At 40.2% G+C, this 19,815-nt stretch overlaps 2 protein-coding genes across 4 annotated transcripts; one reads left to right on the top strand and one right to left on the bottom strand.

Annotated features, from left to right (window-relative positions):
* Positions 1–3,092: 3,092 nt before the first annotated feature.
* gzf1 (GDNF-inducible zinc finger protein 1) lies at positions 3,093–9,480 on the top strand. 3 transcript variants are annotated; one of them, XM_051408618.1, is made up of 8 exons: positions 3,093–3,174; positions 3,806–4,806; positions 5,795–5,978; positions 6,096–6,265; positions 6,594–6,688; positions 6,883–7,050; positions 7,186–7,343; positions 7,708–9,480. In XM_051408618.1, exons 2-8 carry the CDS (start codon positions 3,821–3,823, stop codon positions 8,416–8,418), a joined length of 2,472 nt encoding a protein of 823 aa, XP_051264578.1. In that variant the 5' UTR covers positions 3,093–3,174; positions 3,806–3,820; the 3' UTR covers positions 8,419–9,480. The 3 variants fall into 3 exon arrangements, with proteins under 3 accessions (XP_051264578.1, XP_051264577.1, XP_051264579.1); XM_051408617.1 differs by having other exon boundaries at positions 3,134–3,264; XM_051408619.1 differs by lacking the exon at positions 3,093–3,174 and adding an exon at positions 3,181–3,264 and having other exon boundaries at positions 3,809–4,806.
* Positions 9,481–10,203: 723 nt separating this feature from the next.
* napbb (N-ethylmaleimide-sensitive factor attachment protein, beta b) lies at positions 10,204–18,729 on the bottom strand. The gene is made up of 11 exons (XM_051408620.1): positions 18,514–18,729; positions 17,027–17,106; positions 16,671–16,787; positions 15,440–15,486; positions 14,226–14,303; positions 14,057–14,112; positions 12,448–12,532; positions 12,236–12,340; positions 12,085–12,153; positions 11,923–11,973; positions 10,204–11,468 (listed from the first exon to the last, which is right to left on the bottom strand). Exons 1-11 carry the CDS (start codon positions 18,612–18,614, stop codon positions 11,367–11,369), a joined length of 891 nt encoding a protein of 296 aa, XP_051264580.1. The 5' UTR covers positions 18,615–18,729; the 3' UTR covers positions 10,204–11,366.
* Positions 18,730–19,815: the final 1,086 nt, after the last annotated feature.

The following is a 19,815-nucleotide window of genomic DNA, read 5'->3' on the forward strand; positions in this document are numbered from 1 at the left end:
AAATAAATTTGATATTTTTTGCCTGCATATACGCGTGAGGCCACATCCTTCTGCAAATACTGTAATTTCTCATCAGTCTTAGCCAAGAAGAAGCACATTTCCTCATTATGGCACAAAGAGTCTTCTGCAATTTCTGTAAATCAGTGGTTTCTTATGTCCTGATGCTGCAGTGAGGTTTTAGGGGGTTCCAGCAATATTCTGGACCGGCTGAATGTGGTGTGGCATCCAGCCAGTGAAAGAGGGAAAAGAGAAGGGCAAAGGGGAACGTTAGGCTGAAGTGTTAGGAGGGACGACCACAAACAGGTCTGGACTGCTGTGTGTATCCTGGCAAAGCAACCTTGGCCTTGACAGGACTGTACAAACATGTACAATATTTGACTCCAGCCAAATTTCTTCCTTACATAAATATGGGTGGAGATTCACCTCCATTTACCAAAACAACTAAAACCAAATCTCCCAATCTCTCCAAATCTGAATAAAATCAGTAAAGTGTATCTCAGTGTCAAAGCAGAAATATGCCATTGATAAAAAAAAGTATTGATGTCTGTTGAAATACAAGTCTAAGAGCATGAAAAGATTAATTCATGAAACATGTTTTCTGTTAACTGAGTTCACTGACTGGAGGGGAGGAGAAAGACACCACAGAATACTGAGTTGGACTGGTTTTTGATTGGTCTGGCATCCGTTGTGTGGTTATATGGGCAAGCACAAAGAGAATGCTGCGGTTATTCTTGGACCACCACTGTCCGCACTTCCATGTAATGTTCTGATGTTTACCATCGCTGGTTCAGTTCATCTGCTGGGATTATGAGTCAACCCTGCTAAGGAGATGCAGAGAGGTCCTGCAAGGACACTGACTGGCTGACTTACCCTCTCTGCATCCAAATTAAAGTGTTTGTACGACTCCAGCACACAAGCCGAGCCCGGACACAACCTTTGCCACCAAACTCCTGAATTCTACTGTGTTTTTGTACAGCCTGGGTTCTCTGCAGCCTCAAATTAACATCGGCCTTGGCTTTGAGTTTTACTTTTTCTCTCACACAGTACATATTTTGTCGTGTTGTTTGTATGCTGTGGAACGTCAGCACAGATATTTTCGGTTGTGTGGAGGAGTCTACCCATAGCAGAGCAAACACAACCCAGCGTCTGCAGAATGTTTTGTTTGCTAAGCCCGTCACCTTTCAGCGAGCATTTGCACCTCAGCTTCTTCGCTGACAACCCGATGATGTATCTGTGGGAATTTAATTTGTTTCTGGACGGCCTGGTAATGCAGCTGGCTATCGAGCATGCCTGGCAACATATGAACCCTTGACTGTAGTGACGTGACATCCATTTTCTTACTCCCCAGCTCAACTGTGCCACCTTTGAATAACACAAAATGCCCTGGAGTCATCTGAAAAGTCAACCACTATGACTGCTGAAAGTATATTTAAATGGCATGTTTCTGAAATGAGTGTCTGACCTTTTGTTATTTCAGTGATGCCGAATATGTTCATCCCCTTGATTACACAACAAGCGATGACACGTAGATACCTCAAGTTGGTTTCTCTGTTGCCATATCTTCATTCTGACAAAGCATCCAATGACAACATCAAAACCCACAACTTGGGTTTAATATTTATCATCAACCCACTAGAACCGCAAACGGCTGAACTTTTAATTAGCTAAATGTCGCATGACAGCATTCTGAAAAACAAAATGAAGATATTTTATAATTTCAGTAAAGCCAATTTTATGAACAGCAGAGGTTTATATATATGCAGTCTTTCTTTCAAGTTAAATGAAAAATACCAGTAGTCTCCTTCCTCACAGTCATGTCAAAAGTTCTACAAACGGCAAAATACTGAGAATTAATTTGTAAGACTGGTCTCATTACTTTGCACTGTAATTAAATATTCCATTAAACACTAGGCTTATTTTCATGGTAATACTTTACAGCATATTAATATCTATGCAAATACTTTTGATGCATTTTTGATCATGCAGTTACAGATCATTACATCTGTATATATTATACTATACTTCAAGTGCAATCTCTAAAATATAGCACTGTGTGTGTATGGCAGAGAAGCAATGTAATGAAAGCCAGACGAACACTGTGTTCCAGGTCAGAGCTGAAGTCTGCACAGCTTTGGTCCAGAGAGCAGCATGAGTCACCGGAACTGAGCAGATTGCTAGCTTGCAGAATTCATTAAGACAAATGTAAGGTATATGGATTTCCTCTGGAAGGGAAAAAAAACCCCTTGGCAGCTGCAGAATAGCACCCCAGTGAATCCTCAAGTAGCTTTCCATACACCTTCGGAATGACAGCATGCTTTTTGCAACTGCATAGATGATTTGTGCTCGACTGAATGTAAATGAATTAGCCCTAAATCATTCAGCGTGTTGGCCTATTTTGTATTATTTTCTTAAAGATTCTTATACAACTACAACAGACGGTTACTATGACATATGATGAGCACTAAACAACTAGTTTTAAGCAGCTAGTTTAATGCCTAGGGAGTAACGTTAGGTCAGCCTAGTGAAACTATCTGCTAGAAAGAGAGTTATCTGTGTGGGAACTGATCATGTTGAAGAAAATGCAAATTGAGCTGTTAAAGATGCAGCTTGAACTGATTTTTAATCCAACACCAGTAGTTTATATCATGTCGTTTCTCTCTGTGCAATGGCGCCCCGGGGCGGGTAAGAGGCAGTAATGCACAAACAGTGTCCAGTTATTGGTGTTAAGAGTTACGGTAACCTCATAACTTTACTAAATCACTGTTTAAACTTTAGCAATAATGTTAAGTTTACTATAGGCCTTAACTGACTATTTTCATAAGGCTTATACTTAACTTGCCAATTAGAAAGGGAATGAAGCAGAGTTTAAGTTTTGATCAAATCCAAATTACGGCAATTGCTCAAAGGCTGCTATAATATATGTTAAGATAAGATAAGAAAGGCAAAGCCATAAAATATTGTTAGCTAGCTAAATTAACTCGACAGTAACGCCTGTAAAGCTTCAAACGTTTAAACAAATGTCTGAAGCGCCTTTTTTTCAGGCGATAACGTCCTGCGCTTATAAACCCGCTAAAATGACCCAGGAGCAGCGGTTGAACTCGGCATTTCAACAGTTTAAACAGGGCCATAAAGCCAGAGCTGATCCCAAATCAGCCACCATGGCACCGGATGTCGGTAAGTAAAAAGACAAGTGCCGACTTCTACAGGAAATACCCTCCGCTGTAGAGAGCATTTATGAAGGGCTGCCATTTTACCGACCTTACGGTAAGAAAAGTTGCTTCGTGTTGTGGTGTTGTTAGCTGGCCGCCATACGTTCACTCTCACACTGTGCCCGGTGTGCAGTGAACTTATAATATCGGGTTCAACCTTTTAGTCTCGTACTTACAGTTCATGTTAGCTAGCCTAGCTTGTTAACCACCGTGTCTGTGCTGCTACTGTTAGCACTGCACCTTATCAAGACAAAAGCAAATAAATATAAAGCGACAGGCAGTCTGGTGTCATGGCAGTTATGCTTTATAAACTGGGCTTTAAGGGGTTTTTTAGATGCCCTTTATGTCTGGAAGGTTAGTAACGAACCCGCTGAGCATGTAGCTTAATACTAGCTGCCGTTTCCCGTTAGACAAGGCAGACCTTATCTTAGCCTACATGTAGCGACCACTGCTCTAAAAGTAGCCCCAGTAATGATCATCATGACTTAACAGAAATATAGTAATGTAGCAACTCTGTATGTGCATGTTCACAGATTCAATGAAACTGATCTAGTGCAAGCATTACATGTCATCCCCCCCATTGTTGTTTCTGACAGCAGCCCAAATGAATCATGGGGGTCAAAGTAATCCAGCTCACCTCTAAGTCCCACCATGGAAACATCCTGGCTTCTCTGCATCAGCTTCAGCAGCAGGGGCGGCTCAGTGATGTTACAGTGCAGGTAGACTACCAGGGAGACGTGCAGGAGTTCCAGGCCCACCAGGTGATGCTCGCAGCCTCCAGTGGTTACTTCAAGAAGATCCTTCTCTCTCAGGATGCTGCCCGAGACAAATTATTACTCTCAAATATACACTCCAAAGATTTCTCGAAGTTCCTGGAATTTGTGTACACCGGTAGGGTTGAGGTGGCCAGAGACAAAATTGGTGATGTTCAAGCAGTGGCACAGTTTTTGGACTGTGAGGATCTGTCTGAGGTTTGCGGTGAGGCCATGAGAGCTGGAATCCAACAAAAACCTACAAATAAAACACCTGCGTCAGAAGTTGTTCTAGAAGATAGCATACATGGGGCCAAGAAAGTAAACAAGACCAAAGGAAAGAAGCAGCCTAAGAGTTTACTCCTTAAGCGGCGGCTGTCTCCACAGAGCTCTGACAAAGAAGTTGTTTCAAAACTATGTAAGCTGAAGAACACAGGGACAAATGAAAAAAAAGGAAGAAAGCTAAAACTGAGCTTGGCTGGCCGTAAAGTCCTTCAAAGGCGTTTAAATACTGAAAGAGACGATTTGAACGATGGAAACCAAGTCGGCAATGAAGACACGGAGGGGTTAAAGGACAAGACTGAAGCCGAGAATCAGGCAGAGAAAGGAGACGAGTCATCGTTGATACGGCCGGTCTCTGATGTGGAGGATTGGGTAGGTGAGGAGGATGGGCATAGTAATGATCCTGAAGACTTTATGTTATCTCTGGAGGAGGAGGAGGAGGAGGAGGAGGGGGAAGAGGGACAGTCGAAGGAGAAATTAAAAAGAACATCCAAAGCCCAGTTCCAGTGTAACAAGTGCCAGCGGACCTTCCACTATGAGAGAAGCTACTTGAAGCACATCAGGTGGGACATAATCATTCATTGATTGATACTAGCAGTGAGGTTAGCACCTAGCTGCTACCACCTCATTATCAAACATTTCCTTTGTTGGCCTTATAGTATGCTACCCCATGTTGTTGACTCCACTTGGTAATTATGATGGGGGGAAATGTGAGTCATCTAATAGGCATTTGGTCCTGGCATAGAAGCTCCCTAGTCCCTCTACCATTGGCTTTATGTGCTGTGTGACCTCTGTCGACACCAGCTGTGCCTGTGCACCGTTGTTTTTCTTGTTTGTGTGTAACTGTGTCATGTGTAGGGCAGTTTATCAAAAGATTATTAAAATGGAAATATGGCCCAGTGCAATATGCAAATTGCAGAAGCTGCAATCTTTTGATAAAAGTAAAATGAGTATTATAATGAAGTACTGTAGTGCTGGCCTACACATCTTTTTCTCCAGATGTAAGAAAACATGTCTGGTACAGACCCATTAATGTCACATCATCATGATTTTAATAGTTTTTTCTGTTAAAGAAATGTGATACAAAAATATTTTTTGTCACGAATCATGACTCATACCATCATTCAATCTTTTTTTCTTCTTTTTGCCATATTGTGCAGCCCTTGTCATGTCATGTTCCTGATGTTATATAAAACGAGGTTGGAATAATGGAAAAGCAGTTTGATGTGCTGTAACAACTCCCCCCAGTTATAATGACCACACTTTGGTGGTTAACAGTTTCACAGTAGGTGGTCATAATGCAACCAGCCTCTTCATGAACTGGTCATACTGTAATCTCAAAAATTGTGAGTTTGACTGAGTTTGTTTGTTCAGCAGCACTGTGCTTCCACAGCCCTACGGTGTTAACTGGGGTAAATTCACCCTTAAAGCTGGAGCTATGTCAGATGATCCTCAATGCGTCTCATCATGATATCTAAGATGAGAACATCTGATATTCCTTGCCTTTATGTATCCCCCTTAGCTCTAACCTGTTACTGCTGTCTTCCCCAGTACGTACCATGGAGTGAAAGCAGATGTCATCTATCGCTGTGAGACCTGCCTGCAAACCTTTGCTAACCGCAGCAACCTGAAGATCCATGAAAAGCACGTCCACAGTACTGAGAGGCTTTTTTCCTGTGACTCCTGCACAAAGACCTTCAAACGGAAGAAGGATGTTGTCCGCCATCAAAGACAAGTTAGGATTAATGAAATTCCACACACTTGTATCTAAAAGTTGTTGTTCAATAATAATTTATCTGCATGTTTTTTGCTGATTTGATTATTTCTGTCTTACATATCTGCTGCTTCTCAGGTACACGAACGTAACAATCTGCGGCACGTCTGCCCTGAGTGCGGAAAGGCACTCAGCTCCAAAACTGCCCTGCTGTTGCATGAGAGGACACACACAGGTGCCAAGCCTTTTGAGTGCACCGACTGTGGGGCCAGATTTACCCAGAACTCTGCCCTCAAGATGCACCGCAGGTACAACGCTCACTGCTGATAACTGGTAGAATGAGCCTTAATTGGAGTGGTGCAGGTGCTAAAGACAGACAGGATTTTAACTGAAAGGTGCCAGGTATTATTCTTGAGTTACCAAGGAAGAATGTACGTTTAGTTAGCCTCTCTTTGACAAATACCTTGACTTTAGATTAACATAACATACTAATAACGTATGTACCATTTATATTTTTTTAAAAAAGTCCCAAATAGACAAATAAAAGCAAAATAAACACCTTGGCTATTATTAGAAGTTTGACGGTATGTGTATGAAATAGATGAGGGCTGAACTTGTCTGTCCGTTTATGTGTAGGACTCACACAGGAGAGAAGCCATTTGCCTGTGATGAGTGTGATGCCCGGTTCACTCAGAAGCACATGTTGGCTTATCATAAACGATCACACACAGGTGAGAGGGATATCATTTTTTAAAAGTGTTTAGATTTCTGCATTCTCATTGTCAGTTTGAGTGGAGATTTTGGACCTGGATTAAATCCTTTCTCTGATAAAGTGGGCCTTGAAGCTTGCACCCAGTGAAGACAAGACTATCTACACATACCAAAAGTGAAATGATTATTCTTTTGCTGTTGTATTTCCTGTTAGGAGAGAAACCCTTCATGTGTGAAGCCTGTGGGAAAAGCTTTGCATCTAAAGAATACCTAAGACACCACTCAAACATCCACACTGGGTCCAAGCCATACAAGTGCGAGCATTGTGGTCGAGGCTTCGCTCAGAGGAATTCCCTCCACCAGCATTTAAAAATACACACAGGTAATTGTATCAATCATTTACATATTTGCAATGTGTTAATTTGGGTGCATAATCTGCTTTTACAGCTGAGAAACCTCTTTTCTACCTTACTGTTCTCCTCTGTTTACGCTTAATTTTGACTGTGTTGACTGTTAGGTGAGCGTCCATACAGCTGTAAAGACTGTGACAAGCAGTTCACCCAGCTCAATGCACTCCAGAGGCACCAGCGCATTCACACAGGAGAAAAACCCTACATGTGTGGTCTTTGTAGACGCACCTTTACAGACAAATCCACCCTTCGGAGGCACACTATGGTGAGCAGTGCCTATCTTACTGAAATGGCCGCTATCAACTGTATGTTACCAGTGTTAAGTGTCTATGATCAAAAAATGTTCATGGTTAAATGTCCACTGTTATTAACACTTATGAGGGTCTGTAGGCAGAAATTAAATAATATTCACAGGTATGTTTTCGTTGGTGTATAATCACCTGAAAATAAGACTAGTTGTGTTTTTGTTATCTCAGAATGAGCTGTTTATATCTACCTATATATAAATCTATCTATATTTGGCTTTTATACAACAACTACCAATATATGTGTATCACCTGATGTTGTGTTTAATGTACTTTGACCCATCAGACTGCTGTTAAAATAACATGAGCTCTTCTAACATTCAGATCCATGACTCAGATGCTCCCTGGAAAACCTACCTTGTGGTTCTGGAGGGAAATGTGGAGGACAAGAAACCCAAAACTCCTACCAAAGAAAAGACAGAAAAAGGGGCAGAGGAGAAAAAGGGTACCACAAGAAAAAGTGGTGTTAGTGGTACTGGTACTGGCACCAGTACTGCTGGCAGTCCTGGTAAAACCCACACTGACTCCATTGTGGTGCCAGGTGAGCCAGTCACCCTCCCATCTGAATGGACCACTCATGGGGCAATCGCTCTGGTCAGCCATGGCACCCTCGGCGGGATCACTGTTATCCACACTGAGGTGCCACCTGGTACCCAGATCCAGCCCCTTGTGACCACTGACGCCACAGGGGCCAGTGTCATTTCCTTAGATGGATCATCCATCCCTGTCCCGTTCTCTATACCAGTGTCCATGTCTCTGTCCGTACCCACTCTCTCAGTTCCCGTTTCTGATGTCTCTGAGATCCCAACAGTCTCTACGTCATCTGTCCTAGAAACTGCTGCTTCACAGACCATTTTGGCTCCAGTTTCAGAGACTAAAGCCGCTTCTGAGACAAATACTTTGCAGCCTGATATTCAGACTGTGATTGTTGGTGATATGGATTGTAAAAACGAACACAAAGCTGCTGGACAGCAAAGGACAGCAGATAACCCACCAGCTGAGCACACAGAGGCCCCAGCTCAAGAATCTGAGTAGCAAATGCATGTGATGAATCATTTTATCTGGGTTTAGGAATAGAATTAAAAATCCCATTTCATTGTTATTTTAGTCCGGCATTAGCGGTGTGTGACTGTGTGTTCTGACCATGTGGTATTTCATTATTATTATGATCCAGTGTTTCATTAACAGACCTGGATGTGATGTTCAGTGTGTCGCGCTTTTTTGAAATGTCAAGGTATTCATTAAAAATCAAATCAACCAGCCTGTGGTTTAGTTACGTCTTAGAAATACAACTAAAGCACAATTAAGGCATTAGGTATAATTAATTAATGAAATAAAAGTGTACACATCTAATAATATATATAGGGTTAACTGCGGCACAAATATTGAAAACAAATATAATGAAGGTGATTGTTAATTCATGACATATAATCATCAAAAACATCACATGGGGTTTTGTACATTTTACCACGTTCCCCATACATCAAGTATTGCTAGAGTTACAACTTTTATACTGTGTAGGATGGTGTGGGAACCTTGGCAGCTTTCCATACTCCTTTGGAACAACAGCATATATTTTTTTTGCATTTCTGATTTATGTTGGTCTGAATGTAAATGACATAGCTTAAATCCTTCAAAGTTGTGGCACTTTCAATCTCTCCCTTTGGGACTGTTTCCTTAGAACCACAGCTGTATTTCAAACTGTTATGTTCAGCAGGTACCTGCATACAATCCTTTTCAAATCCCTTGTTTTTCTTAACGCTAAGAAAAATAACCTCTGTAGTTTAGAATTTTTAACTGTGAAAAATGATTAGGCTGTTTAAAATTGGTTGCGGTCTTCTTTTTGACTGGAATGAAAGGTAATGATTGTGGATCGCTTAATTTGTATCATCAACTATCAAACAAACAGTATTGTCATTTTGGAAGGCTGCTCAAAGGATAGGATTGGTCAACAGTGGACTGTGGGCATGAGAGTAAATGCACACTAAACAAAATGTAGACATTGGATCACTGTTGTCTAAGGACGTGACGCAGTAATGTCGAGGTTACATAGTACACTGTAACATATCACTGATTAAACAAGCTCCACCAATGAAATGGTCATGTTTTAGTATCAGGTGACTGTCTGGCAGGGCGGCAGCTCTATAGCAGCAGCAAGAATGACACACAGAGCAATGTAATGGATCAATAAAGGAATATATGAATAGGATTATATAACAGCGTGGATTGATACAGCTAGCCCACTTACTCATTTCCCACTCCTGGAATAATAAAGGTTACACGTGACATGCTAAATAGAGAATAAGGTTTTTGCACTATAGGAAACATGCACAGCATTGGAATATGGAACTGGCACTTGGGAAGTGTTAATGAAATGTAATTAGTACTCTATAATCAAAAACTAGACTGCCCCAATTTTTACTAATGAGACTCGGTGTACCTCATGATATTATGTTGGTAAAGATTAAAAAAAAGGAGCTTGTACTGTTGCACTTGTGTAGACTTCAGAGAACAGTAGAAGACCTGGGTATTACTGAGGCAGAGGCCACAGAATTCATTGTAAATGTTAGTGTGTGTGTGATTGTACAAGTTGTGTTACCATAAATCAATTCAGTGCTAACATTTTATTTAAATTATCATTTGAATTTGAATTCACTTTAGGAACATTGTTAAATTACTAGATTGAGGTATAGTGTGTCCTACCTGAAAACGTAATGCTTGTTTATCCTGGAAATTTTGGGTTATATACACAAAAGATGATTTAAAGGCCGATGAAATGAATCTGTTTGATAGATGAGGTCAAAGGCAGAAAAGAGCAGCTGGGATATAATATCTTTATTATTGTCCATTCACACAAGCATACAGATCATATCCAAGGTCCATTGTCAGTCCACATGGAAGAAGCTGGATACGCAGGGCGGCTGACCCTTTTGTAAAAACTTTGGTCTGGCTCACACTAGTGAATGTAACACAACACTGAACTACACACAATGACATGCTTAGCAACTGGCCATTTGGAAGGTGCACTGTAGTAAACCTTCAAAGATGAGTTCACATCACAACACAGCACGAGATGAGTGACTAATGATGCACGTTACCCCCCCAAAGATTATGTCCCTGGAAATACGGAGTGGGGGTTTCCATGTCAGTGCTTTTGATTTAAAAATACATTTTCCACAGGCAAACTATAAGTCACAGCCTACAGATTCAAACATTCAAAGTATTACATCAACAAATCCTTAAGTAACAAATAATACTAAAGTAATTTAAGTATGAATATGTATGGTTATGATTAGATACAAATGTTTAACAGTCTACACTTGGTGCATATCATTGCCCTCCTTCAGGAAGAGTCTTTCCCCCATTGGTGATCAAATGGAAACAAAATCACTCTTTGTGGCTGTAATGATAATGAAGTTTTAAGAAAAATCACAACATTGATTTGATCCCTTCTCTACTCCAACAAATAAAAAAAATTAAGATAACAGTACATTTATACACACCATGATAATCTTATGTACAACAAACTGAAACATTTAAATAATCTGTTTAAATATACAATAAAACTAGATAAATAATAAAAAAAAATAAACGAGCTGCATCTGACTATAAAACAATAATTGTACAAAACATGCAGTGCTTGTTGTCAATACTAACATCAGTTTCAATACAATATACCGCTCTGAAATCGCCCAGGACAGATTTCAGCAGGAAAGGTATGCAGCAATCCTCTAGACAGAGGTGAGGGCGAGAGGATTTACATTCTCACTAGATTCAGATATGCTCGTAAAGAAAGCAAAGATAGTACTTTGACAGTGTAGCAGTGAGCGGTGGAATATTCAAAATCGCCAGCAGACACTCATCTCCAGATGCTATACACAGTGAGGTGAGTGTGTGTGTGTGTGTGTGTGTGTGTGTGTGTGTGAGAAAGCATGCGTGATGGATTTGTCCCTCCGTGCTGCATTTCTACCCCTGTGTTTCTCTCATTTCAGATCCCCTTCATCACCCTGGATGGTCTTTTTGATGCGCAGCAGGAGGGTTGTGTGCCACTGGTCCAGGCGGGAGATCGAGTCAAACTCTTTTATCTGCAGGCGGGCAAGGGACACAGAGATAAGCTTTTTACAGTTCAAAGGTTCTGCTCACTTAGCTTTATTCGTTACACATTACTGATAAAATGACACAATATACAGTTCGGGTAAGGTTCTACCACCGGCATTGCATTTGTGTAAACTAACAAAAAAAAAAAAAATAGTGATGTATTTTTCCACATCTGACAATAGCAGATGTACACTGTAACATACTGTAGCTGAGGACTTTTCCCTCTTCTCTGACTGAGTTAACTTTAAAAAATCCTTTAGGAGCTCATAAGTCTGAACCAGTGCCACATAAACACACAGTGCTGGAAGATCCAGCCTTCAACTTCCTTGAACTCACACGGGATCCCAACAAAACTACAAGAGCTGAAGCAGTGAGACTCCTGTGCTCCCCAAAAGCCTTGTTTTAAAACTTGAGAGTTTTCTTAGGGTATTCAAGACTTACTGCCTCTGTGAACGCCTCGCTGTTCTGTTCCTCGTGAGCCTCAAGAAGTTTCTGTTAGGACAAAAAAAAAAAAAAAAGAAAGTATGTTACTCATAGGAACGGATTAGATTAAGGGGAAGAAGTAAGACATCATATTCCTCTGAGTTTTTAGCATTAACTTACCTTCAGCAGTTTGCATTCTCGAGAGTCTGAGAAAGCCGGGAACATCTCCTCATATTTTTCAACTGCGATCTGTGGAGAGACGGCGTGTTAATATTCTACCACCATTCCTCGTCCCAAATCCAAGCAATATAACGCAAAGGTATAAACTCGCCTTAGCGTTGAGCTCGTCGACAATAAAATGACACAGGGAGGCTTTGAAGAAGTACTCTTTGGCGCTGTATTTCAGCAACGGGTTGTCCATCGTGTTGGCTCCGACCTAGATACATCCAAGTCATGCGAGATGTATTAGAAATGTCTGCATCACCAAGTCAGTTGCCGACTGAGAAAGTGCAAGCATGGCAGACAAATACAAGTAGTACTCACCTGCTCGTAGATCTCAATAGCCTTCTGGTATTGCTCTAACTGAGCACAGTAAGCCCCCACCTTCAGCAGACACTTGTTGGCAGAACTGAGCAATATTGAAAAAGGCACATTTAATATGACACAACCCATAAGAGCTACGTATTTGGAGTATTTGATGGTGAAAGCTGAAAACATTAATTAAAGCTTGTGACAGTGTGACATCGAGCCATCCCGCACAATACCAGGAGCCTGAAACTGAAGCAGCCACTGTTCATTTAAATCAGTCATCATTAACTTTATGATTCACCTATGCTTTTCCTTATGTGGCATGTCTATCATTTACAATACAGCTCTGCATTCATCATTACATTTTTGACTGACTTGAAAGCACAAGACAAGACAATTTTGAATCAAATGCAAATGTGTGTACACAAAATGTACATAAACATTAACTACCCACTGCCATGGGAGACCGGGTCACTGACATCAGAAAATGCTGACATAGCAGGGGAAATATAGTTGTGATTAATTAAGATAATGAGTGCAATCCATGTAGACAGTTCCGGTGGCCAGATGTTGTGCATGTTGGCTCATGTAAACACAATAGCTATCCCCGGCTATCACAAGTGTGAAAAAAGGGCTTCTAAGAACAGGAGCTTTTCTGATTCTGTGGAAGCCGTATCAAGATCATCTAGCACCCGACTTGTTGAAATTGTTAACATTAAGAAAAACGTATACAACAATGAAAACCGTAAATTGCTGTAACGCCCTGGAAAGGTTATATAAGTGACCAGAGCTTAACAGAAAGTAATAAGCTCACAGCTGACAGCCAAAGCAGATCAGTCATATCATCATATATTGCAAATTGTTTTTTTCCTACGCTGATATTAAGACAATTTCTTACTATCAGAGCGTAGCTGTTATAACATAAACTTTTAATCTCTCTGTGCGTTTAGAAATGTTTCTGGTGGAACGGCAAGTCCGCCCGCTGAGACCCCTTAATCAGCACGAGTGGATTTTAAAACCTTAATTAGAAACCAGTTTGCTGTCTCGTCTTTGTTCTCCATATGCTGCTCAGAAAAACTCCTTCATGAGATAATGATGGTTAACGTTATGGATATGCTTTGGATTGTGATATTAAAGATAAGATAATCATGTTAAATGGTGCTGTGATGTTGTGGGACCAAGCACACACAATTTTGTCTAAGCGGCGCAGAGCGTGCCAGCTCCGGTTCAATCGAACGTGTTTGTTCAGAACATAGTGATTTATGTTGGTAATTGTCATTTTTGTGCTCCATTAGTGACATGGCTGTTACATTCCTTGGCCCAGTCGTCAATGCTGGCATTTTACTGGTGTGCTGTGACTTTACTGTTCGACCCCCCTGTCCATTGGATTGCATATTGACAATCTCGAGTAACCATGAGCGGTCTGACAATAGAAACAAGGTACTAATCCATTCTTTCTTTAGAAACGTGCAGCCTTAGACCTTTACATACATAACTGTGACAATTGAAATCACATTTGTTTTACTTTCTTACACATAAACATGGCTCTATCAGATTTTAGAGCTGACAAAGACTGATAATAAACAGCATTTCATCCAAGTAAAAGAAACAGTGAGAACAGTACCTGTTGGATTCTTCTCCTTTGTAGTAGTCTGCTGCTTGTTCATAATGTGCAATAGCCTTTACAAAAGAGAAAACAAATACTGTTGTGTGTTCCTCAAAACAAATGTTCCTTACAATGGTAGTACTAATAATTATTAGTAGTATTAACTGACTATGTGACCTCTGATTACCTTTTCGATATCCACAAGCTCAGACTCGTAGATCTCTGCAATACTGATGTGGTGTTTGGCTGCGATGGTGAATCTTCCCTGGAGGAGGAGAGGAGAAATCATTACTAACTGGATCTATCCACAGACGCCTCTCAAGTCAATGAGAGTGTTGTATCACATTCTCAGTGCAGAGAGGCGAGGTCAAGCCTGTGTCTTCACATCTACAAGGTTTTAGCTTTTGAAATGAATCGCCGCTAAAGGGAATAACAAGTAGGTAATATGATCAAGGTATCAGTGTCAAATAAACAAACTTGTGTGCTATGATTATGTTGCTATGGGCCCACAAATAAAATCAGGGAGTGGGAGGAAAGGTAGGGTAGAGTCTGCTACATCAATGTGAATGAACGTTTTCAGTCCTCTAGATCAGTTGTTCCCAACCTGGGGGATCGGGACCCCCGCTAGGAGTTGCCAAAGCTCCATGGGGGGGGCCACGAGGGGTCACAAGGCCTTATGATTTTAAGGGCTGTAAGAAAACTATCTCAGCATTTTGTTCATTTCTATGAAGAAAACTAAATGAAATTGTGACTTTTAGTTTCCAAGTTTAGATTATTATGCAAGATATAAACGGCCCGGTGAAGACCTGAACACAATCTATATTCACAGAGCCTATACTCTCTGCTGAACTTATGCATTAAAAAGCATGCAGTTAGAACAACCAAAGACCTACTAAAACAATGAGAAGGAAACAATGAATTTGTCAAAAAAGAAGCCGATTAAGTCGTTAAACATAATAGACAGAACTGTAATAAAAGTTCCTAAAAATATCAAGAAAATGTATCTCTGATGCAATATTCTCCCGAAATAATCTGCTCAGAATTAATAAAAATTCCAACAGTTTTACACAAACGTCCTACAGTTATTGTGATCACTATTTGGTTTAATTATACAGTTTATTAGTTGTTCTGTACAGTTATTGTTATGCATTGAATATAATAATATAATGAAATATCCATAAAATATATCACTTAGTCAGTTTACTCAATGATAGAAAATACCTTAAGGGACCTTAAGGAAAAAGGTTGGAAACAACTGTTCTAGATGATTTGCTATCCAGAGCTAATACTATAAGTCAAAGGAAAGTAGAAATCACAACTAAACACTTCTCAGCCATAAAAACAAAAATCAATTGTGTTGTGGATCAGGACATGGATGGACACTTTCTATGTTCATCTTACCATGTCTGTGTATATATCGACGGCAGCATTTAAACACTTGATTGCCTCTTTTGGCAGCATTGAGGGAAGAGGAGGGAAAAGTTAGAAACCATGTTAGTTCTGTTCGAGACCCTCACACAGGGACTCATTCTGCATCAGTCTACATGCTGTGTTCTTTTAACTTGGTGAAATGAGGTGAAAAATACAATCAGAGTCTTTCACGTTTTGCATGCAGTCCGGTATTATATATGACCGGTAAAATACAACACAAAATCACAAGCAAGACCCTCCCCTTTTTTTTCAACAAAAAAAAATAATAAAATCAGCCAGCTACCATCCCCCCAACCCATGGCTAAATCTTTATAAAGGAGAATTTTAAATGAAGCCACAGAGAGTGCACTATAAATCAACTAATTGTAAATGCCATACAATTAAACAGCAATAACTCTAGCACATAAATTACTCAAAGGACCAGTGTGTAGGATTTAGTAGCGTATAGTGGTGTAGTTGCAGAAACTACGGTGGCGGAGAAATGCCCAAAAACACAAACGACCCTATCTAGAGCCACTGTTTAGTTTGTCCCATCTGGGCTGATGTAGAAACATGGAGGTTCAACATGCCAGCCTCCATGGAAGCAACCCTTGGCATCTGCAGATATAAAAGGCTCATTCTAAGCTAACAAAAACATAATAATTCTTATTTTCAGGTAATGATACACTAATGAAAACATACCAATGAATATTATATAATTTGTTTCTGCAAATAGACCATCCTAAATGTTACACACTGGACCTTTAATGTATCAACAAAGCAACTTAGGCGGAGTAGTGCACTGCCCTGATTTACTGTAAGTAATGAGAGAATTCGGGCTGGGGACATCAAATGTTTTGGTAATCTAGAAAAATGCTCTACAGTATACATTATCTCTGGAGACGTGACTAATTTTCTGTTAGAGGACATATCCCATAGGGATAGCCTAATTTTCACACTGCTAGTTTCGGGAATCCTTTAGCTAATCAACTTTACTGCAAATATCATTCATGAAAACATTCTTAATGATAAGTATTTAGTCGTGGTTGTGACACATGGCAGCAGTAACTGCTTTAAATGCTGCTGTAGATTCAACATTTCATTACTTGAAACAATACAGATATATAGTTCTTAAAAAAAAGGAAATAAAAATGCATGCAGTAAAACTGAAGACATGGTTTGAGATCAGGTTTCATCTTAAATAGTTATCAAGTAGTCTTACCATTAGGGTCAGACTTCTTGTAAGCGTTTCCTGCATCAATAAAACTGGTGGCGCAGTCATGTTTGTTCTGTAGCTGCATGTGGAGACGTGCAGCCTTGCAAAATGCACTTCCAGCAGCTGAAGGCAGAGAAAAGAAGAGAAGCACAGAAACTCTCACACATACTGTACACTTTGAGTTTAGCTTACGTTCTAATTTATGCACATGATTCCACCTTTTTTACTTGTGGCACCTTCACAAGTGCTGCGCTTTGCAGTTATAGTTGCCAAAAAAATAAATCAGCACATAATCCTACAGCTTCTCAAGAATGGGGAAATAGAAAAGTTAGATATCTTTAGCAGAAAACAGCTTATCTCACCACTCCAGTTCTTGGCCATCTTGAACATGTTTGCTGATCTGCAGTACATCTCACACGCTTCTTCCACTTTGTGAGGTCCTCTAGACAAAGAAAGGAAACAAAAAGAAAACAAATGTACAGATGACAGTACACATTTTCATACAGGCTCATACATGGCACACTGAGGTTAAACTGGTGTAAGGAACCATTAATCTGACCTACATACTGAAGTTGCATCTAATAAATTATGGCTGAATGGCACCAAGGTGATGAACTGTCCAAAGCTGTTGCATTTCTCAGGTAGATGCAATACTCAGATTGGTGGACTGGCTTATATAAATCCCTCTACACAGGCACCCAAGATCTCCCTCCCTCCATGACAAGAAGTGGACCCCTGGGAGCTCCCTGTAGTTGTAATAACACCCTGGCCATTCAATCATGGCAGAGGATTACATCACTGCTTGGTCAGTCACAGAATTACCAGTATAAAGCCGGCCAAGAATTATCACACACGAGAACTGCCAACTAGTAATATCTGGGGGTCACCTACAGAGCATTGGGGAAAAAAGACTGAGTCACAGTGACTGCTGGCTTTTTGGAATTCGGGCCTATTCAAACACAGCCCTCCGTTATTCTGTCTCTATTACGTGATAAAATATATATAAATATATATACACAAGAATCACTTTACATGTAAGAATCCAACTATAATGAGTCCTAAGGAAAGGTCAGATAAACCATATCTTGAAAATGAAGTGTGCTCTTGAAGAATGTTTTGCCTCCCTTTGTATTTGCTGGTTTGTGTGTGTAGTTTGTACTCCATACTCTGTAATCATGGCCCATAAAAATCTGAACTCTCAATCTGAAAGTGAGTGGGACTGAATCCTCTCACAGAATCTGCCACTGTGGAGGTCTGCCTCATCCTTCGTCCTCTGAGAAACCTTCAACCTGTGTTTTGGGGATTGAATCAGGTGTTAACGAGTACACTGATGACAGTAACCAGTAGCATTTGATTATAAATACTGTTGTGTTAAAAGCAATAAATTCACGGTCACTGCCTTGGGGATTATGTCGGAAGATAATGGGTTTGGGTTTTCACTCTGAGGAGCTTATTTTATGGACTAAACATACATGTTACCAAGCATAATGCGAAACTATACAAAAAGGTAGCAAATAAAATCAAAAGCAGGTATCTCAAAACCTAGAAGTTAGCCAAAACAGCCAACTGCGTAGCTCCTAAACCAACGCTAGATCCAGCAGAGTCGTGATCTGCTGGCTTGTTTACATTGAATAGAACAGCTAACTAAGCTAGCTGCTACACGGGGAATTATCCCACTGAATGCCACGTGTGGCCTCGCTTTGGTTTCCCAGCTAGTTAAACTTCTCCAATGTCTCTAGTTAACACATCGGACTGACTCAATGTGCGTCGACACAGGCTGCGTGCCAACTTTGCTGCTGACAGTTAACGCTTGCTAGCTGTTTTGTTCTTTGGTGCAGTGCTGTCTTACCCTCCAAACATCCCTCCCAAAAAAGAGCCAGAGGACTTGACTTTTTTGTCAGCGTCGGCCATTAGCTGAATCGCTTCTTTCTCTTTCCCAGAGTTGTCCATTTCTTCGCTTTATTCGGAACAAACTGACAGTATGGCAGAAAATACCCGCAGAGGATTCCGCTGTGTACAGTGAGGATTACAGGCGATGGGTTTATTTTACGTGGGCGTGCACCAAGCTAGCGGCTTAGGCTAGTCCCGTAGCATCGCGGGAGTTTGAGTGCTTTGCGTGATAAACACAGTTGGCTTCCGGGCAAAAGAAACTACAAGTCCCAGTGAAAACGTGAAGCTATTTTTATATCCTGTGTTACGTAATATCTAATGGCAATTTGCGGAAATCTATAACTGTATTGAATAAATTAAATAATTTTCTGGCTTTGAAGTTGACACATTATCAAATATCGCGTTGTTTTCGCTTGTCTGTAAAGATAAAAATACAATATCTTATTGTCATAAGCAACATAATCAGTGTACTTTGTTTGTCTGTACAGCAGAGGGCGCTAAAATATTACCACTGACTTGCAGGGCTCCTGTTTGAGACTTTCCCTTCTTATTATCAGTTTTAATACACCTTTTTGCACTTTTCATACCATAGTTATGCAATAGTTGATATGTCTTAGAAAACACTGTTGTAATAGGCATTTCTGTAGCCGAAATTTAGATACTAATAGGATAAATGAGCAGTTTATTCATCTCTTAGTTCATTTTTTAGGTACTTATACTTGAGTAATTTGAAAATATTGTACTTTTTTCACTCAGTTACATTCGTTTTATAGTTATTAGTTATCTTGCAGAACTACAAGTTATTGATATATAAAATATGATGCATATTGAAGAATACATTTTTCAATAGTGTATATTGTAGGTCAAATAATCTCCATCTCGACCTGCTACAACATTGAAATGCAGTTAGGCATACTACATGTTAATACTTGCAATGTCAGCATGAACAACACAATAAGGCCTTGGCCCTGCCACTGGCACACCTAATTGGAATGCAGCCAGTCTTACACCTGGGAGGTTCATGCTGCAACAGTTAACTTAAGCGAGACATAATTGTCTCAAAATGGGTGAAGAAACCTGTAAACTTAACCAAAGAGGTTTTCTTGTAATTCAAAATTCTAAGTAGTGGTGTAGTATGAAGTTCAAGATCTGTAATTTTACAGGATCACATGTAGAAACCGGTTCTCCTTTCTTATCTTAATTCATATCTTTCTCAATGCTGCACCTGCAAACAGACGTATACTTTCTTTTTGTCCTCCGC

Source organism: Dicentrarchus labrax, unplaced genomic scaffold (assembly GCF_905237075.1).
Source record: "Dicentrarchus labrax unplaced genomic scaffold, dlabrax2021, whole genome shotgun sequence".
In the NCBI taxonomy this organism is placed as follows: Eukaryota; Metazoa; Chordata; class Actinopteri; family Moronidae; genus Dicentrarchus; species Dicentrarchus labrax.

What these genes read in the sequence shown, in the direction of transcription:
- napbb (XM_051408620.1), bottom strand. Translation starts at nt 18,614, where the DNA reads ATGGACAACTCTGGGAAAGAGAAAGAAGCGATTCAGCTAATGGCCGAC. An exon ending in TCGATATATACACAGACATG is followed by an intron (nt 14,304 to 15,439) that starts GTAAGATGAACA and finishes CTCCTCCTCCAG; the next exon opens with GGAAGATTCACCATCGCAGC. An exon ending in TCGACGAGCTCAACGCTAAG is followed by an intron (nt 12,154 to 12,235) that starts GCGAGTTTATAC and finishes GTCTCTCCACAG; the next exon opens with ATCGCAGTTGAAAAATATGA.
- gzf1 (XM_051408618.1), top strand. Translation starts at nt 3,821, where the DNA reads ATGGGGGTCAAAGTAATCCAGCTCACCTCTAAGTCCCACCATGGAAAC. An exon ending in AGCTACTTGAAGCACATCAG is followed by an intron (nt 4,807 to 5,794) that starts GTGGGACATAAT and finishes TGTCTTCCCCAG; the next exon opens with TACGTACCATGGAGTGAAAG. An exon ending in GCATTTAAAAATACACACAG is followed by an intron (nt 7,051 to 7,185) that starts GTAATTGTATCA and finishes GTTGACTGTTAG; the next exon opens with GTGAGCGTCCATACAGCTGT.